The sequence below is a fragment of the Balaenoptera borealis genome (genome assembly GCF_965194805.1).
Source record: "Balaenoptera borealis genome assembly, chromosome: 16".
Classification (NCBI taxonomy): Eukaryota; Metazoa; Chordata; class Mammalia; order Artiodactyla; family Balaenopteridae; genus Balaenoptera; species Balaenoptera borealis.
The window spans coordinates 78,341,731-78,368,081 of NC_138872.1; the positions used below are offsets into that span (position 1 = coordinate 78,341,731).

Genomic DNA, 26,351 nt, shown 5'->3' on the forward strand with positions numbered 1-26,351 from the left:
TTAGGATGGAGGAAACTTGAGCCTGTTTGTCACCAAGACAAGGAAGCCAAGTATGAGATTCCTGAGGGAGAGGCGCCAGTGGGAACAGAGGCTTAAAGATAGGTTGCCACAGTGGTACTGTTTTTCTGAGGCCAGAGAAAGGGGATGAGATGGATGGAAAGGCAGAGATGTTTTGAGAGGGCGGCCTAAGTCTTAGGAACCTGGAAGTGGAGGTTGGAGTGCAGAGCGTGGGCACGGGGAGACGAGGGAGAGAGAGGGTTGAGCTGCTCCCAAGAGAGGTGGAGGGACAAGATCCAGGCCCTGGGGGATTTCCAAGCTGGAGGTCGGTGCTGATGGGGGGCCATCTAAGGATGGAGTCAGCCAAGGGGGCCACCCAGGACACCCTGCCCCCGAGCCAGCAGCAGACGGTACAGAATTGGAGGGGCCACAGGAGATGAGAGAGGCGCAGAGTGACCTGGGAGCTGAGGCATCTCAGAGTTGCCAGGCAACAGGATGGCAACTCCATCCAGGCAGTACCTCAGCGTGGTTCCAAAGTCTTATAATGGTGAATCTTCTAGGGACGGTTGGTTCCCAATTAATAGTGTCAGGGGCTTGGTGGGGCGGGGCTGGGGGGACGAGGACCACAGATTGCTTTAGGGTCAGGTCTTTTGATTATTGTTTTCAGCCTGCTGACCGAAACCTGTTTGCATCCTTGGAGGGTGTGTGAGGGTGTGTGTGTGTGTGAGGGTGTGTGTGTGTGTGTGTGTGTGTGTGTCCTCAGCTGCAGGAACAGGGGAGGTTGAATAAGCTTCCAGTTCCAGAGAAAACCAGGGGAACATCAGGGCCATTATCCGAACTGAAAGGAAAGAAGGAAACCAGTGCTGTTGGATCAGCCGTTGGTGCCTGGTGCTTTTATCTACAGAGGGATGTCGACCTCGAACCCTGGCCCCGTGATCGGTGGGGTTATCCCCCTCTTTATGAGAGAGGACACAGGCTCAGGGGCTGCGTAAATGTCTAAGGCCACCAGGGCTTACCAAAGGGGAAAGGTGAGGGGGAGGGATAAATTAGGAGTGTGCGACTTACATATACACACTTATATATATAAAACCAACAAGGACCTGCTGTATAGCACAGAGAACTATACTTAATATCTTGTAATAACCTATAATGGAAGAGAATGTAAAAAAAAGAGTATATACATATATAGATGTATAATTGAATCACTTTGTTGTACACCTAAAAGTAACACAACATTGTAAATCAACTATACTCCAATATAAAATTTAAATTTTTTTTTAAGTTTTTAAATGAAAAAAATAAAAAATAAGGCCATCGGGGCTGGTGCTGTAACTGAGACCCAGAGCATTAGCCCTTTACACACAGCACCATCAGACTATTAAATAGAGACTGGACTGTGGGGACCAAGTTGGGGATCGAATATACATCTCTTGAGCCCAAGTGAGCCCCCAAATCACTGACCAGCCAAGACCAAATAGAATGACCCAAACGTGAGTGAGTTGTAGCCCTGGGACCAGTCCTGCCCGTTCATCCTAGGACTCTTGCCTGATTCTGGCTCCTGGACCCTTCTCAGACCACCTCCTCTGGATAGCTCTTTAGCTGCGGCATTTCCTGTACCTTTTTACAGCCTAGCAGCCTACCCTGGCTCCTGTTCTGTGGCTGGGTCCCTTCTGCCAGACCCTGGTCCCAATCACCTGCAGCCCCTCACCCTTGCACCAGTGACCTCAGCTCAGGTTCATAACCCTCACCCATCGTGTGTCTTTGCACGGCTCACCTTTATTCATTTAACTAACTAGCTAATGTTAATAGTGTAATCAGGACATGCAAAGCCAGAGCAAAAGTAGGATGGAGACAATACCCTCCGTGTAACCAGAGGTCTCCCCCGCCCATCCCCAAACCCCGGGTAACGTGTTCTTTATTCCCTGGCTTCCTTTATATGTAGTAACATTGCAACTCCGTGGAGTCTTAAAGGTGTTGGGTTTTGTTGTTGTTGTTGTTTTTTCATTATAGCTGCTTTTAACTGTAAAAAGAATACCATGCTGGACATAACAGTTGGGGACTTATTTTTCCATCTACTATTATATTGCTGAGACTCATTCGGAGTTTTGCAAGTCCCTGCAGAGTGTTCATTTTGACTGTTGGGTAATAATATTCTTCTGTCATCATTTTCCTCCTCATCCAGTGATGGGAATCTGGGTTGCAGCCAGGTGTTTGTTACCAAGGACGGGCTCTTATCAATTTTCTCGTTCGTGTCTCCGGTTACCCAGGTTTAAGACAGTGGATAGCTTCCAGGAGAAGAGCTGAGTCATAGGGAATATGCCACAGGCCACACGTGTGCCCGGGCTGCCCCCCACCTTAGAGACCACACAGCACAGTGGTCCCAAGGTCATAGCTGCCTTAACCTAACTGAGCATCCGTTTTCCCGTCTATGAAATGGCAGTCATTAATTACACTCCATGTTCATTCAGTTAACACAGATGATGCACAGACCCTCTGTCCCGTTCAAGGCGTGGGGCATCTGGATGAGATAGACTCAGCTGTCTCCCAGGAGCAGGTATCTCACCAGCAGAGATAGACCAGGAAGCGAATCATCTCAGCACCTCAGTGGATGTGATCATTCGCTGGGGAGGGGATGGGCAGGTGAGGGTGAGCGTGCACTGGGACAGGGGGCTTTGGCCTGCCCTGGGGGACCTGGGCTGGGTTCGTCGGCCGCTGCGCGAGACTTGACTGTCCTGCTGGTAAGGGTTGGGGTGGAGGCCGTGAGGAATGGGGAGATCCGAAGTCAGGCAGAGACCCAGAGCCCACTGCAAGACCAAACACTGCCTGGATAGGAATGCTGCCTCGGACATCCACTCGGTCCCCGGGCCAGCGCACTTCATCAAGTGGCCACACGTGCTTCGGCGGGGTCTTGAGCACGTCCACGTCTGTTCCACACCTCCTTAAATCCTAAATGACCCTGCAGGAGAGGTATCTTCAAACCTCTCTCACAGATAAGGAACCTGGCGTGATTTGAGGACCAGTAAGTTGTTCCAGCCTCATCTTGGATAGGTGGCAAAAACCAGGACGCCCACTTGGGCCTTTTTCCATCTCAGTCCCTCCCAAGGAAGAAAGGGAACCACCAGCCAGCGCCTCGTATATGCCCTGCACTTGGGAATGTGTTCACGCAGCAAGAGTCTGCCCTTCCACAGACGGTGTTCCTACCCTGGCATGACCCTTTTGATGCTGCCCGTCTTCCTTCAGGATGACCATCCTGAAGGAAGAGCCATCCTGAAGTTCTCTGTGGCTTGTGCTTGGGCCTTCGGAGCAGGGCCAGGGAGCGCCACAGTCCCTCACCAACACAGGTCTCCATGGAGGAAAGGACCAAAGCAGTGGGTCCGGGCCAGATTCAGAGGCGAGTACATTGTGCCAGTTCAAGGCACCCCTTCTGCCCACTGACCTCTCTCCTGGTGCATCTGATGAGAACGTGCCACAGAAGGCAATGGTTCCCTGCCTTGGCCTTGTGTTTCTCAGTGACCTCACCAGCCCCAATTTGTTGACTATTATTTCCTGGCCGTAAATGGAGGCACGCCCACCACCACCGGCCTGGTCCAAGTCACCATCAGCTCTCACCAGCCTCCTTGAAGACGACGACTAGCCTCCTCACTGGTCTCTCGGCCCCGCCCGGTCCTTACAGTGGCCACAGGCGTCATCCCTCCCCCATGACGTCTGACGTCACCACCTGTCATTCCCCTCCCCCACCACGTGGCCACTCTGGCCTCGGTCACTCCCAGCATGTACCCACCGCAGGGCTTTGGGACAGCAACACGCCTGCTCTTCCAGCTTCTACAGGTCTCATAGGGACCTCCCCTGCTCTTTTTTTTTTTTTTTATTGTGGACAAATGTACATAACACAAAATATACCGATTTAACCATTTTTAAGTGTATATCTCAGTGGTATTAAATGCTCACATTCACATTGTTCTGCAGCCTTCACCACCATCACCATCCACTTCCAGAACTTTCCATCATCGCAAACTGAAATTCTGCACCCATTTAACAGTTGCTCCCCATTCCCCTACCCCCCAACCCCTGGCAGCCACTCCCTGCTCTGCTTTAAATTGCAAATCCACTTTTTTTTTTTTTTTTAAATTTATTTTTGGCTGCGTTGGGTCTTCATTGCTGTGCGCGGGCTTTCTCTAGTTGTGGTGAGCGGGGGCTACTCTCTGTTGCGGTGCGCGGGCTTCTCATTGGAGTGGCTTCTCTTGTTGCGGAGCACGGGCTCTAGGCGCGGGGGCTTCAGTAGTTGTGGCTCGTGGGCTCTAGAGCGCAGGATCAGTAATTGTGGCGCACGGGCTTAGTTGCTCCGCGGCCTGTGGGATCTTCCCGGACCAGGGCTCAAACCCGTGTCCCCTGCATTGGCAGGCGGATTCTTAACCACTGCGCCACCAGGGAAGTCCAAATCCACTTTTTTTATTGGCTGTGCAGCCACACCACCATCTGACTCACTATTTTATTTATCCAGCCCCCATGGAAATTCTAACTGTCCAGTTATTTAAGGTGTGTCTCCAGCACCTGAAGCAGTGCCTTAATACATTAAAGGCACTTAACAATTTGTGATGACTGAGTGATCTGGCCACTTTTGCCTGGGTCTCAGGGGCTTTATCTAGACCTTACCGATTCCTTTTGCCCTACCCAGCCCCTGTTTACAGTCCCGTCTGTGCGTGTCACCCTAGAATTTGCAAACACTGTTGCCCACGCTGTCCGATTCTCCTGGCCACCCAGGACATAAGCAGATTTTTTTCCATCTTAACAGAAAAAGACATTCTTCGGGATTGCCCTTCAAATCACAGAACGTTACGCAGGTTTTTTTTTCCTAACTAAAACTTGAAATGGCAGCTTCCACTTGTTAAAAGACAGTAGAAATGAAATGTAAGTAACACGAAAGACCTATTGAAGACCCAGGAGAAGACCCAGATGAAAAAGCCACGGCTGGTTAAGAGAAGAAAGCCTGACAACACACCCTCCGCCTGGTTGTCCTTGGGGAAGAAGAGCCCGCGAAGGCGGGAGGCCACCATGCCCGCCCCAAAGCGCGTCTGTCACTCGCTGTATATTGTTCAAGGCTCCTGTGCGCTGCTGCAGGAACGCATCGGCGGGGCTGGCAGAGGCAGGGGCGGGTGGTCCCCAAAAGCGGGTCAGACCCTGGCCCCTCCATCTCCTCACTGTGACACGCTGCAGAGGAAGATGTGGCTGAACCTCCCTCGTTGTAGACTGAGCAGGCTGCACTCGGTAAGAAACACACGTGGGTTTCCAGGTGCTGAAATTCAAAATGGGCATTCAGAGGCCCTGCTGGAACAAAGGAATAACAGGTTGCAAATAGGTACCTGGAACATGCTGGAAGCCTGTTCTCAGTCCTGTTTGCAAGGCCTGTCAGGTGTGTGTGAAGGCTCTGCGTTCATTTCATAGCCCGGCTGACCAGGCTCTAGTTGCAAAGGGCTGGACTTGTTCTGTGGCCAGGCAACAGGGGACCTCAGCAGGGTCTGGCTGACACAGGGCACATTGTGACCCCACAGAAAACAGGCCCAGTCCCAGATGGGGTCCGGCCCACAAAGCTAGCTCCCACCTCCCAAAGACCCCGGTCTTCTGCACAAAGAGACTCCACATAAAGCCAACTAATGCTGAGCCCTGACTATGTAAAGGGGTCTTTGTGGTGTCTGGGGAACAAGGAAGGGAGCGGAGGACAGCCTTGCAGGACCATCACCCAGCCAGCGGGTGAGTGGAGAAGGCGAGACGGACGCAGATAGGAGCTCCCGCCCGATGGTGATGAGTCAGGCCACCTCCCTGGCTCCCCCGACCTGGACAGTCCCTGTGCTCAGACGTGTCGAATGTCTGTGAAGATTCCTGAGGTCCCAGCGTGGCATGTCAGGGAGCTGAGACCAGGGAACAGGTTTGGTGCTCCCAGATGCACTGGGAGTTTCAGGCTGAGTCAGTGTCTTCCATCATAAACCATCATCTCTTCACTGGCTACCTGGTGGGAGCTGGGCTCCTGGGAAGATGAATGGAGACTCTTCAGCCAAAGCTTGTTGCTTGGTGTCAATGTGTAAGAACCAGTGTTTCAAGGAATCAGAGACTCCGCGCTCCACAGAACCTTGGAGGTGGCTTAATCCATCCTCTCCTTTGAGGCAACATCACCGCTGCAGCCCACCTGCCTGGGGCTCAGCCCCTCAGACAACTGACATCTCACCACCTCCCAAGCCAGCCTGTTGGTCTCTGTAGCCCATTTGGCTTTAGAGCTTTTCTTACTGGGAATGCAAGCCGGCCTCCCCGTGGTCCCCCACTTCAGCTGCCTCTGTCCTCCAAGAAGGAAAAATAGCCAACATATTGAGTGCTTACCATAGTCATGCTGGGCATTTATTCTTCAACAACAACCCTATGAAGGAGATATTAAATATTATCATCCTCATTGTACACATGAGAAAACCGAGGCACAGAGAGGTTAAGTAACTTGCCTAAGGTCACACAGCCATAAGCAGCAGCATTGCTTCCATCCCATGGCCCACAACAGCCACAGAAATTTAAAGATGGTGGCTGGAATCTTCCCCCAGGCTGAAGGGGGTTCAGTGTAAAGTCCCCTCGCTTCCTCTGGGCATGCTCCCTGTGGGCCCTGAGGATCTGAACAGACACAGACTTCCTGGTATGGACTCCAGTACTATCCAGCACCCGTACTTTGTGCATAGAGCCCAAGTATGCATTGGCGCCCCCTGGACAGGGGACTTGGATGATTTTTTTTTTAATTTATTTATTTATTTAGGCTCAGGCTGCAGAGCACAGGCTCAGTAGTTGTGGCTCACAGGCTCTAGAGCACAGGCTCAGTAGTTGTGGCGCACAGGCTTAGTTGCTCTGCGCCATGTGGGATCCTCTCAGACCAGGGATCGAACCCATGCCGCCTGCATTGGCAGGCAGACTCTCAACCACTGCGCCACCAGGGAAGTCGGACTTGCATGACTCTTGGGGTATGTCCTGAGCCACAGTGAACCGGGACTCTCCCCAGAGCTGCTGTTCCCCAGTCTCCCTACTTCATTGCCCAGGACTCTAGAGTTTTGTATCCTATCTATCTGATTGCTCCAGCAGGACCTGCTGATCAGCCATCACACACAGTTGCACAGATTGTGCACTGCCCAACTCTAAGGGCACTCTTTACACAGACTGTGCAATGAATGAGCCCTCCCCACCAGAGTTGTGATGTACCACCTGCCCAGCTGCCTGGGCAGCAGATCTGTCTTGGATTCTGATCAGAGCTAGTTGGGATTTTTGCCTGCCCTTGAAAAGCATTTTCCAAACAGACTCAGTGGTTCTGGGATCGTCTCTCTGTGCCTTGTCAGCCAGGCCCCTTGAGGTCCACCTTGCCATGGAGCTGACAGGGTTCCATGTGGCCTGTGCCCTCCCTGCCCGAGCCGGAGCTGGATGGAAACTAATCCACCTTGAACCTGTCCCTCATGGCACAGAGGAATGAAGCAGCCCAGGGTTCACCACCCCCAGGTGCCAGATTGGGACTGGAACCCAGGTCTCTTGACCCCAGGATCTTGGTCCTCTTCCCGCTCTCCCAGGCTGCTTTCTCTAACCCTGTTGTTCATCCTGTTCCTAAGCACCATGCGGGCGTCTAGAGGGCAAACACTTCTCCTCCTCCCCGGTTTTCCTAATAGCACTCAGCAGCAGGCTGGGTAATTGCTGGGTTTTGGTCCTCTCTCCAGCTCCTTGTAGACAAAGTACAGAGAGGCCACAAACGCTGGGGCCCGGCATCTGGGGTGTGGATCTAGCCAGGGCTCATTAGAGAGCGTGGAGTTGGGACTGGAGACTTGAGCGCCTCCCAGAGAGGGGGCAAGTCAAGGCAGTGCCACACAAGGGCAAGCAGTGTTTGCTCTGATTGGGGCGTCTCTGGCTTTGGGGGTAGGTATGTGGCCACAGTTCACTCTTTTGCTCATCAGACTTTGAGTGTTGATTCTCTGTCCAGCCAGTGTCAGGTGCAAGGTGTGTGTACAGAGAACCCACCGTCCCTGCCTGTGAGAGTTTATGGTCCACTGGGGGAAACAAGTATGACTTGTAATAGAGTGTGGAAAGCACTCAGGACCATCATGTGCAGTTGTACAGGTTGTACACAGCCCAACTCTAAGGGCATCTTTCACATACACTGTGAGATAAATGAACTGTCCCTTCGAGGTGTGATGCACCACCAAGCCCAGCTGTCCACAGTGGCTTTAAGATCCAGACAGGACCACCCCTGTGGTAGGAAATGAGAGAGAGGAGGTGGTGGGGCCAATCAGAAAAGGTTTCACCCCAAAGAAGACGCTTAAACTGGGTCTTGAAGGATGAGCAGCACGTCTCCAGCCAAAGAAGAGGGAAGGGGGTGCCGGGAAGTGGAAAGAGTATTTGTCTACCTTTGGGGGCGTGAGTCAAGGAGGCAGGCAAGAGTGGGGGAGTGAGGCAAGGGGAGGCTTCTAGGCAAGTGCTCACGTGGAGGGGGTGATGGAGAGAGGGGAAAACAGATCTCAGAGCAACTTGGGAGGTAAGATGGGGTGAGCTCAGAGATGTGTAGGACTTGAGTGGGTAATATTAGGAGAGCAGGAGGCCTGCTTCCGAGTGTGGGGACCAGAGCAGTAGCTGCAGGTCCCTCCGACTGACTCGCCCTCCTGGAGGCCTGCCCACGCCAAGGTGCACATTCCGAGATGACAGCTGGCACTCGGCCCCTGGAGACGGGTCACATAAACAGCATAGTCATACCCCATCGGCAGCAGAGGCCGATGTTGCCTTCTGCCGGTGTTTATGCCCTCCAGGGTCATTTATATGGTCTATTTCTGGAGCATCCCTCGCCACCGAGAGGGCACCGGGAGCAAGTACCACATCTGTTTGCCTTCTCAGGGCTCTCGGATGACTGGGTGGCCACCCCCCCCACCCAGGGAGTCCTTGCTTGTGGCAATCTGGTGATTGGCGGGGAGGTGGGGGGGGGGGCTTCTGAGGCTCTTTCTTAGCACACAGGGGTCCCCAAGGAGGAGCTAGGCCAGACCAGTGGTTGCCATTCACTAAGTGATAATTTGCCATTGTCCCCCAGCAGTTATAGATTTCATTTGTCCAGGCAGTAGTTGCAAATTGGATATGGGACAGGCAGGGACAGAGATGTAATTTGAAAACCAAAGAGCTGGAGGGAAATTGAAGAGTGTGGTGCTGCTGGTTGATCAGAGCGTCACGGGGGGCGGGGGTGGGGGGATGCGGGACGCCACCTCGTTTACAACTCTGGCGAAGCATTTTCCTTCAAGTCGGGTTCACTGAGGTATAAGTCACATATACAGCAGAAGCCGCCCCTTTTAGGGTACAGTTCTTCGGGTTTTGACAAGTGTATATCATCTTGTCACCACCACCGTCAAGAACCAAACACCTCCTTCACCCCAAAAGTTCCCCGGTGGCTGTCAAATGTCAGCCCCAACCCAGCCCCTGGCAACCAGGAATCTGTTCTCCTTCCTTACAGTGTAGCCTCTTCCGGAATGTCATATAAATGGCATCACGTAGCATGTCTCCTGTTGAGTCTGGCTTTAACTTAGCAAAATGCTCGTGAGATTCGTCCACATTGTTGCAAGAATCAGTAATTCAGTCCTTTTCACTGCTGACCAGTATTCCCTGGTGTGGATGTGCCACAGTTTACCCAGTTCTTTGGGTTGTTTCCAGTTCGGGGTGATTACAGATAAAGGCTGTAAACATTTGCGTACCGGCCTTTGTGGGGCCGTATGTTTTCATTTCCCTTGACTAAATACCCAGGAGCAGGGTTGCCAGTGGTCATGTATGTTTCACCCTATAGGAACCTGACAAACCGTCTTCCAAACGGCTGGACCCTTTTGCAGTCCTACCGGTTCCAGCTGACCTCATTACTTGTGAAAATTTAAAGAGTAAAGTGAAAAGGGTGCTGCGGGGCTTCTGTTGATCAGGCTTCAGTGTGGCAGGATGGCTGCCAGGAGAGGGGAACCAGGGGGAGAGAAATCCGCGGACATTCCGGCCACCCTCATCCCCGGCGATGCTGCATCCACTTCAGGATTCCTTTCCCATTTTAATCTTCGTCGAAGTGCTGTTCGGGCCCTCGCCAGGCTTGCTCGTTGGGCCTCCTTCTGTCACGGCTTCCTGTGATGGATGGGTTTTACACATCGGGCATGGAGCCCTAGCTGAGCCCCATACTTGAGATCAGCGACACCAGATAAATCAACGACCGTGGGCAGTTTCCTGCACACCGCTGCCTGTGCATGTCATCTCTCCCTGCAGCTGCGCCTGGGGTGTTCTGGGGGCCAGTCTAGCTGGATGGGCGACAGGGAGACGGGCGTTGAGGGGGTGGTAAGCCCCTCAGCTGGAGACAGCCTCAAAGCCCAGGCCAAGGGCTGTCTGGACACAGAGCCCAGCATGTGTGCCAGGTGCCAAGAGCGTGCTCAGGGCTGAGGCCAGCAGGGATGAGATACAGACGGACAGAGTGATCGCCAGACCCTCCCTGGCCTTGGGAAATTGATGGTCCCATTTGTGGGAGGAAATGAGCAACTTACACCCCAGGCCAAGCAGTATTACCAAAGGCAGCATGTGGCAGTTCAGGGACCCGTGCCGCACGGTGGCACAGACAGCCACGCCCCTCTCTCCTGCAAGGGAGAAAAGTACCCTGAAGGCTGGGCTGTCGGTTGGGTGATGCGAATTAGGCCGTAAATGACAGTGGGAGCTCTCAGAGTTGGTGAGGAGAGGGGCCACGACCATGGGCGGGGGGCACGACACAGCGACAGAGGCCTCAAGGTCACAATGTGTGTGGGGAGCGGGGCGCACGGAAAACACGGTTCATATGCATGAGCCCTGCCAGAGCTGCCCTTGGGCCTGTAGGGGACTCTGGAGGCTGGCCGGCTCAGGGGTCCTCAAAGATCGGGGGGTGCAGAGGAAATGATCAGCGTCCCTAGGCCTCTCTGAGTCCTCCTGAGTCAAAACTGAGGCAGTGGAGGGAGAAATAAGTAGCCCCCCAGCAGCCTGGGGCAGAACTCTGGGTAAACCGGGTCACAGCGATGGGAGAGGGGGCGGGGGAGTGGGGCGGGCGGCTGCCACAGGGTCTGCTGGGACTTACAATACCCTGTGTCTGTCTGTCTGTCCACCCAGGTGCAAGTTCTTCAGTCTGACCGAGACCCCGGAGGATTACACCATCATTGTCGATGAGGAGGGCTTCCTGGGTAAGTGCTTCTCTCCCCAGGGGCTTGGCTGGACTGGGGCCGGCAGTCAGTGCCGGCTGACCGCCCCCCCCCCCCGTTATTTCTGTCCCCACCTGCTGGTGGCAGAGCTCCCTCCTCTCCTGTGTTCTGGCTGATCCCCTCCCTTTCTGCTCGCGAGACTTTTTCCCAGGAAAGGCCCCAGAGCTGAAAGGGGGCGGGGCTTCCCCAGCCAAGAGCTAAAGCAACCAGGAAGGCAGGGTGCATGCTCCCTGGGACTCCTGCCGCGAGGGAGGTGCTTTCAAAATATCTTCAGTCCTTGTTCGAACAGGAACGTGCCCCAGTCACCATCCTTTTATGATTTCCCTTTATCTTCCTTCCATCTTTTAAATTGAGATAGAATTCACTTACTAGAGAGTGCATCATTTTAAGATGTACAGCAGTTCCGTGGTCTTTGATATTCCCAAGGTTGTGCAGCCGTCACCACTATCCGATTCCAGAACACTTCCGCCACCCCAGAAAGAAACTCTGTTCCCTCCTCCTCCACACCCTTTTAGTTTTATTATTGAAGTTCGTTATGTTTGTCCAGCTCTAAAGTAACAGTGAACGTTCATTGGTGGCGAGTGCTGACCGATACGTATTACTTGATGAGAAGGTGTCGTGCTTGTCCTGTGATTATCAGTGAGGAACTGAGAGTGGAGGCGGGGAGTCGTGTGTCCAGACTCACCAGCAAAGGAGCTGGACCCCCCGAGAGCTGGTGGTCATTCGGAACTGCTAAGTTAGAGTCTTCCTAATATGTAGAGAGGGCAACAAATCCAACAGTTTTTGAAACCCTAGCCCTACCCACAAGACAACTACTGGTCACTTTTTCGTGGTTTTCTTTCCAACTTTTCTCAGGCGGTCTGTTTAATTTATAGAAATGTTTTCACTTAACATAACAACAAAATATGCTATGATATCACAGCCTTTCAACATCAGCCCTGGTTCCTTGCCCAGGCCCCTACGGTTGGAGTTGAAGTTGTTTTCATTGTCCTCCAATGAGAAATTTATAAACTCTGTCGGTGCGTAACATGTATTCTTATGCAGGTTGATTCCCAAAACGGAGTCTGAGAAATGGCATTGTGGAGTCAGGAGTTGACTGTTTTGTGGTTCTCGATGCGTATTGACCCTCTTTACTGGTGAGAAAGTGAAGCCCCAGGAAGCGACTTCCCAGCTACGCCCTGTTGTCCTCACATGCACGTGGTCTAGGGCACCAAGTCAGTATGGGGGGCTGGGCTCGGCGCCCCACATCCCACGGGCCGCCCATGCCTCCAAGGGGGGGCGGCTGTGTGGCCAGAGCAGGAATGGGGCAGACCCCACTGGAGGCCCTGCCCCTTCGTCAAAGACACCTGTGTCGTCAGTCATTCATTCATTCATTCATTCATTCATCAGACATTTTCTTTTCTTTTTTTTTAATATTTATTTATTCAGTTGTGCCAGGTCTTAGTCGCAGCGGGGGGGCTCCTTAGTTGCAGCAGCGGGGCTCCTCAGTTGCAGCAGGTGGGCTCCTCAGTTGTGGCTTGAGGGCTCCTTAGTTGTGGCATGCCAACTGTTAGTTGCCGCATGCACGTGGGATCTAGTGCCCTGACCATTGGGAGCGTGGAGTCTTAGCCACTGCGCCACCAGGGAAGTCCCCCATCAGACATTTCCTGAGCACAGGAACCACAGACCAGAATTTTGCCTTAGCCACAACTCACATGAAGAATGTCTGATCAGGCAACCCAAGCACATGTTTATTTTCTCATGGGCATTCAGGCCTTTCTGCAGAACTGCTGAGAATCAGGGCACCTCAGATGTAGAAGGAACACCCTCAGAGTGTCTATTCTCTGGGAAGGGATATTCTATCTAATCCACCTCCCCAGACCAGTATCTCTGACTAACTCTCTACCTCTGAAGGCAGCAGGTAAGAAAACTCCTTGTGGGCTTCCCTGGTGGCGCAGTGGTTGAGAATCTGCCTGCTAATGCAGGGGACACGGGTTCGAGCCCTGGTCTGGGAAGATCCCACATGCCGCAGTGCAACTAGGCCCGTGAGCCACAACTACTGAGCCTGCGCGTCTGGAGCCTGTGCTCCGCAACGAAAGGCCACGATAGTGAGGCCCGCGCACCGCGATGAAGAGTGGCCCCCACTTGCCGCAGCTAGAGGAAGCCCTCGCACAGAAACGAAGACCCAACACAGCCAAAAATAAATAAATAAATAAATAAATAATAATTAAAAAAAGAAAAAAACTTTAAAAAAAAAAAAAAAGAAAACTCCTTGAGCAGGGAGAGCGGGAGGCTGCAGGACCTGGGGAGCCAGTTTTGCTGGTCCTGGAAGGCTGTGTTTGCAGGAATTGTCAGTAACCAGGGAGCCGTCCTTTGGCTGAGCTGAGTGTCGGGTTATTCTGAGCCAGCCCCTGGGGTTGGGGGGCGGGGGGCAGTATTTACTGAGCACCTGCTACGTGCCGGCATCTTGCTGAGCCCTGGAGATGCAGCCGGAATGAGAGACCCCACCTCCGACCCTGTGAGCCTCAGGGCCTGCCAGCTAATTCCACCATTAATAGTGGAGCTGCCATTGCGGTGGGTGCTGTGCAAGGAGGGTGTGGATGCTGAGAGAGCGAGTCACAGGGGACGCCCCGCTGTGCAGGGGACCCCACGGGAGAGGCCCTCGAAATAGGAAGCAAGACCAGAGCTGAGTCTTGGACCTCCACGCCCACCCCTCCGCCAGTCAACATAGATTAACACATTTTACCAGCCCTGCCGGTGCTTCTGTCTGCAGACACTGTGCTAAACACTGGAAACGACTCTTATGGTCCTCACTTTATAGATGAAGAAGCTGAAGCACAGACATATAATGTGTAGCCTGCCCAAGGCCTCACCACTGGTGTCATTTATGCATGTTTCCATGGGCCAGACCCCGGACAGGGTAAGGCAGGGCAGACCAGGAGGTGTAAGGACCGAGCCTCAGCTCCTAAGGGACTTACAGACCCTGAGGTTCCCTGGAACCATAAACAATGGAGGCGAAGTCTCGCTCTGCCTCTCCCTGAACCTTTCTGAGTGGCTGGAATGGAGCCGGTGACAGAGGGGTCATCGGCTTACTCTTTAGTGCAGGGTAGGTAGGACGTGGGGAAGCAGGTTTAAATTATTAGCCCAGGAGGGGCCCAGCCGCTCTGTGACTTCTGAGTCAGGGTCTCGCTTCCAGGCCGTGGCTCCTGGTCAGCACGTCAGGCTACTTGGATATCCATCGTTACCAGAGAAAAAACTGTGTACATATATTTAAGTAGTAAGTATCTCTCGCGCTTACACTATGGAGCTACAGGGGAAAACCATACAAAGTAAGACTCCCGTTCCCCCTCCGCCACTCTTACTGTTAACTGGAGCCCAGCAGAGACATATCACCTCCTGGGATCATTCCAGTGGCCTGAAGGGTAAAGAGTGGAGACCCATTTTACAAGTGAGGAAACCGCCATTTACGTGCCCAGAGTCACTGTGAGTGACAGAGGGGGATTTGAAGCAGGAAATGCTTTCAGGGTGGTTCCAGCCGAAATAAGGAGAAAGTGCTGCTGAGAAGTGGTGGTTCCCAGCAGACCAGGGTCAGGAGCAGCTGAGGAAAAGGGGGCAGGCCCAGGGCAGTCTGCCCTCAGAGGGCAGGATTTGGGGCGGGGTGGAGGCTGCAGTGAGAGGTAGCGATGCTGACTTCTACCCTCTCACCTCGCTTCTTGGGGGGTTCTCTCAGGAGACTCCTCTTCAGAAAGGGAGTCTGGTCTTGTGGCTGCCCCAGTGGGACCAGGGAGGGATGCTGGCTGTGTCACATGGTATGAAGGATGGTGCCCCGTCTCCCAGCTCTGCACATGTTGCTTCTCACCCAAAGGCTTCCCTTGGCCACTGTTAACATCAGCCAGGGTACATTGGTTATTGTTCGCCAACAGTTATCTCCAGTGTGAAGCTTTCATGGTTAGAAACCAGCAGCTGTCTGCAATTCACTTGTACGTAAGATGCTGGACCTTTCCTGGGAGGGAGGGGCGATTGTCAGTGACATTAACCAGACAGCTCCTTGTTCGTTGTGGAATTTTAGAGGTTCTTGGCTCAAATGGATGCTGTGTGTCTGTATGGCCAACAGAAGGGAGGTGCATGTGTGTATTTTGAGCTTTTACATATTTAATGAGCACTTACTTTGTGCAATGCTAGGTGTTATCAGGGACCCAAAATAATAGGAGCAGCAGCGCCTGCCCTGACCTCTGGGTGGTGGGCAGAATCCCAAGTTTGCCGTTAGAGGGGCCCAGTGCACATCGGGGGGCCCCCCATCCGTCACAGTCCCCTTACGTGTGTCAGTGTGATCTGTAGCACACTTGGGGCTTGGTGCCGTGATTGGTCGAAAGATGGAGGGAGGAGGATGTCGAGAAGTAACTGCTGGCCTCACCCAGGGCTGAGAGGGGAAGACCCAGGTTCTATCCAGCCTCTGCTACCTTCTGGGCAAGTTGCTCCCTGACCTGGGGCCTCCGTGGCCTCATCCCTGACACAGGATCACCTCCTTCCCTCCCTCCCAGTTCCGTAAGGTGTGCGTGTGGCCATATGACATGCCTCAGGGAGTCACGTGCAACCTCCACTTTGCGTGTCCACCAGGGCAAACAGTGCAGGGCCCATCAGCACTCCCCGCATCTCCCGCCTAGCTCTGAGCTCCTAATTTACCAATTCAGTAATACCCCCAGCAGGGGTCCCCTCTGCACGAGGTCCAGGTCAGTGAAGGAGCTCGGATCCCAGTCGGGGCCAGTTCTTACTGCCCCCTGAAGCTGACCCGCCCTCCCGGTGAGCACTGATGGGGAATGATGCACACCTGCCTTTGGAGCGTCTCCCGTGTTGTGTAAAATAACAGCCTGGCAGCTCAGCCTGGAGCTGAGATTACATCTCCCAGGATGGGAGGAGGGGTGGGCCTTGAGGATGGAGTGCCTGCTGCAGGGAGGGCCGCTTCCCTGGAGAGTCCCCGGCATCATTCCCATGACACCCCAGCTCCCGCCCGCCCACTCCCTTCCCTCGGCCTCTCCAGGGCTGCCTCATGGCAAAGTCCTTCCCACGAGGTCTCCGCATTCTATACCCCCAGGTGTGGCTATTTCTCAGTGTTGACCTGTAGTGTATATGCTTCTTATCTTTTCATTCCACTGAGTATAATTTCCCAATATCAGATAGCCTTCAAAAGTGTGTTTTCCCGATACTCTTTATATTTTGACAGTTTTCAAACTTGCACAACCGTTGAGAGCCTACAGTTAACACCCCTGTTCCCTCCACCTGAAACTAGACTTGCCGGCTGGTCACCTTTGAGGACAACTGTTTTCACTTCTTGTCCATAAACGGTGCACACGTACATTTATTATTTAATGGACCACTTGAAACTAAGACCTCAGGACAGCTCACCCTGAATACCTGAGCCTGTATCAGCTAAGAATAAGAGCCCTCTCCTACTTACCACACCTACAGAATGAGACATTAATTGCATAATTAATACCTACCGTAAATTTTATATTCTGATTTCCTTCATGATTGGAACATGTGTTTCATAGCTGGAAAACCTGTTTTTTAAACAGATGCATAGTATTCTGTCACAGATGAACTGTGGTTCGTCTACCCGGCCCTGGCGTTGACTTTTTGGTAGCTCCCAGGTCTTTGTCTTAAATCCTTTTGGGTTGAACGTTCATACCCATAACTCTCTCTTTGTCCCATGTGTAACTACTCCTTTACAGTGAAATTGTACATTTTTAAACTCTTGATACATTTTTCCCCAACTTCTATCCAGAAACCAACAAAACTCCCAGCAGCAGCATTATAACAGAAAGGCTCTGGCACTTGGCAAGCCCTCGGACGCCAGACACTTAGCTACACGCTTGATGGGGATTATCCCATTTAATCCTCCAAGCATCTTCTGGAGTCTATCCTGATTTCATCAGCCCAACATTTGAAAACTAAGAAACCAAGAGGTGGTGATTTTGCTCAGAGTCACACAGCCAGGATGCAACCCGCCCACCTGACCCCAGGACTCTTGACCCTGCTGCAGGCAGGGTGGGAGAAGCCTGACAAACTCTGTGCAGAGGACGTGACCACTTAGCACAGGAAACCGCAGGTCCTGCAGCCGGAAACGGGGACTCCTGGGGCGGTGGGGTGGGCTCCCAGCAACAGAGCTGCCGACTTGCTTTCTGGGAGGTGGCAAGCGTCCTCAGCTCTGATAGGCTGTCTTTAGGGTCTTGGATGATGGGCAGTGACAGTATTTCTTTTTTTTTTAAAGATTTATTGATTGATTGATTGATTGATTGATTGATTTCTATGTTGGGTCTTCGTTTCTGTGCGAGAGTTTTCTCTAGTTGCGGCAAGCGGAGGCCACTCTTCATTGCGGTGTGCGGGCCTCTCACTATCGTGGCCTCTCTTGTTGCGGAGCACAGGCTCCAGACACACAGGCTCAGTAGTTGTGGCTCACGGGCCTAGTTGCTCCGCGGCATGTGGGATCTTCCCAGACCAGGGCTCGAACCCGTGTCCCCTGCATTAGCAGACAGATTCTCAACCACTGCGCCACCAGGGAAGCCCCTGGGCAGTGACAGTACTAATAATCCCTTCCAGTCTTGGGATGTGTCTACCTTTCCTCTAGGGAAGAGCACGCTGGCTCCCTCCTGGCAGCTCCTGGCGGCCCAGCCCCCAGTCCCGAAGCGGCACCTGGGGCACCCTGAGGCTTGGCCTGGGTGAGGATGGGACCAGGCAGGCCTTCCCTCTCCCCTGGAGTGTCAGGGCAGCATTTGGGGTCCCTGTGGCCAGAAGCAGTGAGCACTGTGGTCTCCAGCTGCTTTGCTGCTCTGACAAAGCTCACCCTTCTGGAAGCTTCAGAGAGGTGACCGCTGACCCAGGGCTGACCACCCTCTCAGTCCAGGCCTGCTGCTTGAAGCACCTCAGTGGGTTCCATCCAGACTGAGAGCTGGGACCGGCAGGCAGACCCACCCCCGCTCACCGGCCGCCCAAACTCTGAGCAGCATTTGGATTGAGCTGAAATCCTCTGGCCAGTGGCAGCCTGCAGGCTGCCCGCCATCTCCCACCCGCCCACTTCTGCCCCCATTTCCAGTCGGCCTCAGGCCTGGGCTTCTCCGCGGGACCTGTCCAAACCCACTGAGAAACTCCTCAGAGCAGAGCCTTGGTTACCCTAGCACCCCCTAAAAATGCACATACCCTGGCGCTTTGCGGACTTGGAGGGAATGGCCTTCCCCATTGTATCAGCAGCAGCTTCCCAGCGGCCTCCGCTGCAGAGGACGGAGCCAGGGTTAGAGTTTGTCACTGTCTGAGCCCAAAGCCTGTATTCTTTGCCACCACCCTCACGTGCTCGCCGAGGACCCCACTGCTAAAGATCAGGCCCCACTGGATTGTGGAGCTCAGGCGGGGGACAGAGGGCAGGCCTGAGGCTGGGGCAGCAGAGGCTCCACCTGCCGGGTGAAGGCCTTACAGGGCCAGTGGAACCACGGTGTCAGAATTGGGACATTGGAACCTCAGCTGCCCGGACCCCCACCCCCCAGCTTTACAGTCCCGAAGCTAATCCCTGCAAGAGGGGTTTTCGCGACACCCCACCACGGGTTGGTGGCGGGGCGGGTCTGGACAGACATGCCACGGTGCCAGAATGAGGTGCCCTCCCCATTTACTGCACCGTGACCTTGAGCCAGTCAGCTTCCCTCTCTGGGCCTCAGTTTCCTATTCTGTGAAATGGGGCAGGGACTGACTTCTGAGCCAGGTCTATAAGCAAATGGACAGCGTTCTGCACTGCTGGACTAAGAATTCAGAGAAGTTGGCAGTGTCTGGGGATGACACTGGCTCCCCCGGGGCCCTCTGCCTGATCCTGGGAAGTCGGGTGTAGGAGCGTGGGATGATGTCGAAGGCCACCCTCCACCTGGGGTCTGGCAGTGTGACCAAGCCCTGACCACAGAGACTGAGCTGGGGGTGGAGGGGGGGGACGGGGAGAGCAGAGAAGGTCGATGGGTGGGAACAGGGGCCTGGGCAGAGCAGAGGGCCAGGGACAGCCGCCTCGTCCCTCCTCATCCATTCTTTTGGAGCCTCCGTGTGCCAGGCGCTGAGAATAGCAGAAAACAAAGCCGACCGAGACAACCGCCCCAGGGCGCTGGCATGCTAGTGAGGCCAATTGTAGACTTGAACTAGCCGCTCACCCCACACGGCCATGGGAATTTAAAGGAACCAAAATTAAGTACAACTTAAAATTGTATTTCTTCTGTAGCACTGACCACATTTCAAGTGCTCCGTAGCCACATGGGGTAAGTGGCTTTGGACACCGTAGGTATAGACCATATCTATCATCCCAGAAAGCCCTCTGGGACAGTGCTGGTTCCCAGCGTCACGAGGACTTTGGCTTTTACTCCAGAGAACGTGGAAAGCCACTGGGCAGTTTTGAGTTGTGAGGAGCTTGGAACAGGCAGGCAGAGGCAGGTTCACAAAAGCTGACGTGGTCCTGATGTGTTAGCATGCGGTGATGGAAAGGACCCCTCCAGAATTTTCCTAAGAAGGCTTTTGGGGTTCTGCCCTAATGAAAAGTGAAATTTTAATTTTTTATTAAGTATATTTATTAATAGTTTATTTATTAGTATATTAAAATGGTGCTTCAGATGACGGACCATCAAGGCACCCTGGCCCTCGGTGGCTCCTGGGGCTGTCTTTGCTTAAGATGGCAGGGTTCGGGGCTCACAACACTGCCCCCAGGAAATCCCCTCCATGGCCAGTTCCAGACCCCTTAGAATTTCAGAATTGAACTGGGACGCTCAGTCCTGGGGAGCGTGTTTCCTCTGGCGGTCCTGGGGCTGAGAAGTCTCTCTTCTGACACCCCAGATGACAGGTGGAGAGACTAGATGTGGAAGCCTGAGATCAGGCTTTCCTCCTGCTCCCCCTCCCAAACCCCTTCTCTTCTCTGGGAAGCAGCCTACCTCTCCAGCCAGCCTGGCGGAGGACTGGCCCCTCTCAGCCAGCAGGGCCAATGGCCTCCGTAGGCTGTGGTTGCCATGACGACCTTAGCTGGGCAGGTAGGAGCCTGGGTGAGGCTTCCGGAGCCATCTTGCTGAGGCCAGCACCGCCCAGCCCAGCTTCCCTCAGGCAGCATCATGATCGTCACAGCCCCCTTAACTCACCAGTGTCCGGGCCCCTCTTCTCATCGCCCCCCTTGTTGGGGACCTGGCCCTTCTTCCCATGTGGTGCCCAGCATAGAGCATAAGGGTCTGTTTAGAAGTCAGATCTGGGTTTGAATCCTGGCTCTGTTATTCCCTGTCTAAGTGATCTTGGGTAAGTCACCAGCCCCTCAGAGCTCTGGTTTGTCACATGTATGGGGTGAAATAACAGTCCTCGTACGGGGTGGGTTTGAGCGGGCGACTGTGATGCGTGGAGAGTTCCGTGTGCAACCTGTGCTCCGTTCTGTGGCCGCCCGTCCGTGCAGCCGTGCACATGTGTGTACCATGTCCCGTGCACAGCCTCCCCTGGGTACTCTTTCTGCAGGACGGGGTGGAAGGGATGGTCTTTGTGAGCTAGTCAAGGAGACTGGGCGATCACTGCCGCTCCGAACCTCCCCCACCCTGCCCCTGCCGGGGCCCCCGCCCCCAGGATCCCCAGGCTCTCAGGAGGGACTTGGGTGACAGTCACTGCCCACTGGAAGGTGGCAACCTCAGGAGGCCTTCTGGAGCTGAATGTGCTTCCAGAGGAGCCTGAAGCACAGGTCTAATTGAAGCAGGGAGAAAAATCCCAGGCCCCCCACCCTGTCTTCTCCTGGCCTCCCCTCTACCCCCCAGCCCCTGGGAGGTTCCTGGGAACCCAGTTTGAAAACCATGGGACCCAGTCCACCGGTATAAGGTCATGATGGCAGCACCTGGTACCCAGAAAGGTAGTGAGAACCAGAAATAACAAAATTGTTACTGCTGAGTACTCATCACTTCACAGCAGGGGAAACTGAGGCCCAGCACAGCTAACCCCCTTGTTCCCATGGTCCCTGCCCTGCTGAGCTGCCCGGCACATCCAGAGTCCTCTGAGAGCCTTCCCTGCTCGGTCCTCCCAGGATGGGACCTTTAAGGACGATCCCGTCCTCCTTTGACAGATGAGGGCGCTGAGGCCCACAGGGCGGGCTGGCCAAGGTCACACAGCTGGGGCCCATCAGTCATAAGCCAGCCTTCTGTGTCCCCCTCCAGAGCTGCCCTCCTCGGAACACCTGAGTGTGGCAGACGCCACCTGGCTGGCCCTCAACGTGGTGTCGGGTGGCGGCAGCTTCTCCAGCTCCCAGCCCATCGGTGTGACCAAGATCGCCAAGTCGGTCATCGCCCCGCTGGCCGATCAGAACATCTCTGTGTTCATGCTGTCCACCTACCAGACGGACTTCATCCTGGTGAGCAAGCTGCAGCCCACGCCCAGGCAACATGGGCACCCCCTGGGATGTGGTCTGCAAAGTCTGTGCCTCTCCCCGCCCCATTTCGTGATCAGCTCAGAGAGAGGTCAAGGGTACCTTAGGGTCATCAGTCCAGTGTCAGCATGGCCCTGGCTGGGCTGTAGCCCCACCCACTGCCTGCCCTTTGTGTGGACCATGCTGGGTTTAAGCTGGAGGCCAGGAAGTGAGGGCTGGGGGCGTGTGTGGGTGGGATGCCCTCCTAGCTGGATGTCTGGCTCCCCCAATCCCATACCCCTCCCCTGGGGTGGCAAGTGTGTCTGGTCATGGAGCCAGCGGCATTTCCTGGCTACTGTGTTATTCGTGCTCTTCTCCCATAGGGCGTGGCCACCCTGGAGAGTGTGGGCCTGGGAGGGGCAGTGAAAGGTGTGGGCACCACACACAAGCGGGAGTGGGGGAGTGGACCTGCACCTCCTGGCCCTCGGCGCGGTGTCTTCTCCCCTCTACATCCTCCCTGCTGCCCCTGGGGAGGCATGTGCCCCTGGTCCCAGGCTCCCGTCCCAGGACAGCGGGAGGCAAGGACAGGGGAAGCTCGTTCTGGGGACAGAATCTCAGAGTGAAGGGGCTGGTGACCCCAGGCCCACTCCATCCAGGGACCATGGTACACTCACTCTTTGACTCCCCGTCCCCAGGTGCGTGAGCGGGACCTGCCCTTCGTTACCCACACCTTGTCATCAGAGTTCACCATCCTGCGGGTCGTCAATGGCGAGACAGTGGCAGCCGAGAACCTCGGCATCACCAACGGCTTCGTGAAGCCCAAGATGGGTAAGTTGGGGGAGGGGGAGGGTTGTGCAGAGACCTCAAGAAATTACCAGGTCCTGCCCCAGGGCAGCCCCATTCTCAGAGCATCAGTTGAGGGCCGGGCATAACACGGTACAACAGTCCTGATCAGACTCTGTTCCCAAGGTCTAGCCAGGGCAGTGGATGTGGATGCAGCCAGCAATGGCCAGAGGCCACTCCTGACCCAATCCAGGCTATCAGGGCAGGCCTCCCAGAGGCAGTGACTCTCAAGCTGGAGCTTGGAGCACAAATAGGAGCTAAGCCAGGTGGTGAAGGTTGGGAAGGGCGTTCCAGGCAGGCGGCGTGGCATGTGCAAAGGCCCGGGGGCCTGGGGGTGGGCCTGGAGGATCAGGAGAGCTGTAGGGGGTGCTGGAGGCTGGAGAAGCGACAGGGGCCAGGTCTTGCAGGGCCTGCAGCCGGCCTCCCCAGAGCAGCTGCCAGCTGACCCCACCCCTCTTCCCGGGCCCTCTCCTGCCCCACGGTGCTCCTCTTCTCCCGGCCTCAGCACCCCTTGTCTTTGTGCTCTCACAGTCCAGAGGCCCGTCATCCACCCTCTGTCCAGCCCGAGCAACAGGTTCTGTGTCACCAGCCTGGACCCTGACACACTGCCCGCTGTTGCCACACTCCTCATGGACGTCATGTTCTACTCCAACGGGTAGGGCCTCCTCGGGTGGGAGGGGCTGCAGGGTGGCCAAGGGGAGACACGGCTCTGTCTGGTAGCCCCAGTCTGAGGGGGGAGGCACAGACCTGCCCTGGGAGCTCGTTTGAGAAGCGAGACATGGCTGTATCCCAGATCCCCATTCTAAGAGGGGAGAATGGCGTTCCTTGGGAACCCCAAAACTTGGTGAAGCCCTAGGCCCACATGTGGATATAATAAACACCCCACTATCACCTGAGCTCCTAGGGCAAGCCCAGTCACTTGAAGAGCTGGGAACTCAGGTTTTCTCATTTGGTGGACGACAGCTTTGCCTTTTTCCTCAGGGCAGATTGTAAGTTTGGGCCAACAGCAAGTGGAGCGGGCCCAGGGGCCAGTGAGCTGACAGTGACCATAGGCTGTGCCCTGAGGTGTGGGCCATCGCAGGGACAGAGAAGCCACCCCCAGGAAGGGCAAGTGTAGCCTGTGCCGAGGGCGGGATGGGTCTCCAGAAACGTGAAGTGTGGTGTTCATCTCTGTGAATGCCGTGGAGACACCCACGCCTCACAGATGCGGAGACCGATGAAGGCAGTGCCTCAGGGCCCCCAGCAAGGCAGGATCAGAGCCACGACTTGGCCCGTGCTCTTCCCAACACCCCCAGACTGATGGGCGGGGCAGGGGGGCCTGGTGGGGCTTGGGGTGCAGCAGGGGGCCCCACTCCACCCCTCACCACCTGCCCCGGCCCACAGAGTGAAGGACCCCATGGCGACCGGCGATGACTGTGGCCACATCCGCTTCTTCTCCTTCTCCCTCATCGAGGGCTACATCTCCCTGGTGATGGACGTGCAGACCCAGCAGAGGTGAGCCGGGCCCCGGCGTGGAGGCTTGTGATGGGCTTATCCACCCACTTGGTCCTAATAAGTCCCTACCCCAGCCCTTCACTGCAGGTGAGTGGCCCCGGCTTACAGATGACAGGCCACTCAGAGACAAAGGCCCCGGGTCATCCAGCGACATCCAGTGCTGTTTGCCCCTCACCTCCCCCCGACCCCCGTCTGCAGCTGGGGAGGGGTACCCTGACCAGCCTGAGCAAAGGGGGCAGCTGTTCCAAAGCCCAGTCCCAGCTTTGCCTTCCTGCTCCCCCTACCTACCCCCAGACGAGGAAGGTGCAGAGTGAGTGCACTGAGGGCTTGGGAGAGTCCTTGGGGCCCCTGAGCTCAGGCCAGACACCCCCTTGCTCTGGCCCTACATCAGTGCCCAAGGACAGGGAATGCTCCAGGGAGGGCTGGCAGAGGGAGCACCGTTAACATCTGGGGATTAACATCGCTCGCTCCCTTTCAAGGTTTCCTAGTAATTTGTTGTTCACGAGCGCATCTGGAGAGCTCTGGAAGATGGTGCGGATTGGAGGACAGCCCCTAGGATTTGGTGAGCCCTGGGGGGCTGGGGCCGACATTGCCGAGTGCCGTGCATCTCTACCCCTGGTATAGATGGGGAGACTGAGGTCCCCACAGCCCGCGCGGTCCCTTGACCAGTGAGTGACAGGAGGCACTGGGCTTGGAGGATGGAAGAGCAGCTTCAGCCAAAGCACTCTTCTCCGTCCCCCGCCCACTGAAAAATTAAAACCTGCTTATTATTAGAATAGTGGGAACATGATAAAAATAGAAGAGGAAAAAAAAAAATCTCTCCTTAGTCCCACTGTTGACAGGGAATGACTGTTGTCATTTTTAATGAGTTGTTGTTTTTTTTTAACACAATTGCCGAACAGCTCACAGTAAAACTCAGACATCCCAGCCCCTCACCCTTTTCCCTGTGTAACCACAGTGAGCTGATCCCCCAGGAGAAAATTCACAGGAATCCCCCAAGACTCAATCTAGCTTCAGTTTCCACGATTGTCCAAACTGTCTTTGGTAGATGGTTTTTCCCATCAGCATATTCCAAGGGGCCACGGGTCTCAGACGCCTCGGTTAGAAGGGCCACACGGTACCGATTCTCCCGGCACTGAGTGTAGGCTGCTGGCCCCATTGTGATGACGGCAGCGAGCTTTGTCTTGATGAGACATGATCTCTTTGGGCTAGACTTGTCAGACCCAAGACCTTGAACCCGGAAGACACTCTTGGTAAATCACAGGACGTTTGTTTCGGGGAGTGCCCCTCAGCTGGCCCTGATGGGATCAGTAAACCCTGATTTCCCATAGACAGAGTGCAGAATGTTCCAGATAAAGCTCAGACTGCTCCAGGGGCCGTGGGGTCAGCCCCAGGGGCTCTGCTTCTGGGACGGGACATGAAGGTGGCAGGGCATTTTGACCTGAGGGCTGCAGGTCGGAGAGAGAGCCAGGCTCTGCCGCCTGCCTGTGGCTTTCTCTGGACAGGGTCGCAGCTGGACAGCACCCGGCAGGGCTGGACAGCGCCCCCTAACTTTGCTCACGTCAAGGCCAGAGCGAGAGCCATCCCCGGGGGCAGGACAGTGGGCTGCTTTCCGCGGTGCTGGGCAATGTACACTGAAGGCTCCTGGTCCAACCCTGGACTCCAGCGTGTCTCTCGGGGCCACCTTCTCCACAGACCCCAGCATTTCTCCCACCCACATTTGCTGCCCAGTTTGGGGCCGTGGGGATGTGGAGACCCAGTAGCCTAGAGGCAAGTTCCCCAGTGAAGGAGGCTGAAGGAAACCAGGGTGACCTTGGGCAGGTTGCTTAACATCTGAGCCTCAGTTTCCTAGTCTGTAAAACAAGGAGGATGGTAGATCCTGCTTCAGGGTGGTGCGAAGCCCTCCATGACGTGTCAGTTACACCGAGTGCTCAGCAAGCAGCAGTTGCTGTCACTATCACATGTAAGGACATGTAAGGCTTGGAGAGGGTTGAGGAAGGGAAGGCTTCCCGGAGGAGGTGGCTCCAGAGGTGACCGGTAGATGTTAACCCGGCTGATGGGGAGGAGAGGGCAGCACCAGCAGAGGTGGGTGTGATGCAGCGGTGCCTCTCCACGGTAGAAACAGTGGAAAAGGGCCTCACCAGGTCATCACAGGCAAAGGGGCAGGCGTCACCGGAGACTCAGATGAGAAGCAGGAAGTTGTGCATATCAGTTTATCTTTTTTTTTTTTTTTTTTTTTTTACTGAAGTATAGTTGATTTACAATGTTATGTTAATTTCTGCTGTACAGCAAAGTGATTCAGTTATAAATATATCTATATATATTCTTTTTCATATTCTTTTCCATTTTAGTTTATTACAGGATACTGAATATAGTTCCCTGTGCTCTACAGTAGGACCTTGTTGTTTATCCATTCTATATGTAATAGTTTG

At 54.7% G+C, this 26,351-nt stretch overlaps 1 protein-coding gene and 1 long non-coding RNA gene across 2 annotated transcripts in view; both read left to right on the top strand.

The window, feature by feature from the left end:
• CASTOR2 (cytosolic arginine sensor for mTORC1 subunit 2) overlaps window positions 1-26,351 on the top strand; it is a 59,936-nt gene that overhangs the window by 25,265 nt on the left and 8,320 nt on the right. Inside the window, exons 2-7 of the mRNA XM_082358646.1 lie at window positions 11,137-11,207; window positions 21,395-21,588; window positions 22,278-22,410; window positions 22,957-23,080; window positions 23,809-23,919; window positions 24,399-24,481. Of these exons, the coding sequence (XP_082214772.1) occupies window positions 11,137-11,207; window positions 21,395-21,588; window positions 22,278-22,410; window positions 22,957-23,080; window positions 23,809-23,919; window positions 24,399-24,481 (716 nt within the window). The remainder of the gene's footprint in view (window positions 1-11,136; window positions 11,208-21,394; window positions 21,589-22,277; window positions 22,411-22,956; window positions 23,081-23,808; window positions 23,920-24,398; window positions 24,482-26,351) is intronic.
• LOC309612691 lies at window positions 11,217-17,486 on the top strand. The gene is made up of 2 exons (XR_014235345.1): window positions 11,217-12,361; window positions 16,987-17,486. It is a non-coding gene; the product is annotated as an uncharacterized lncRNA (long non-coding RNA).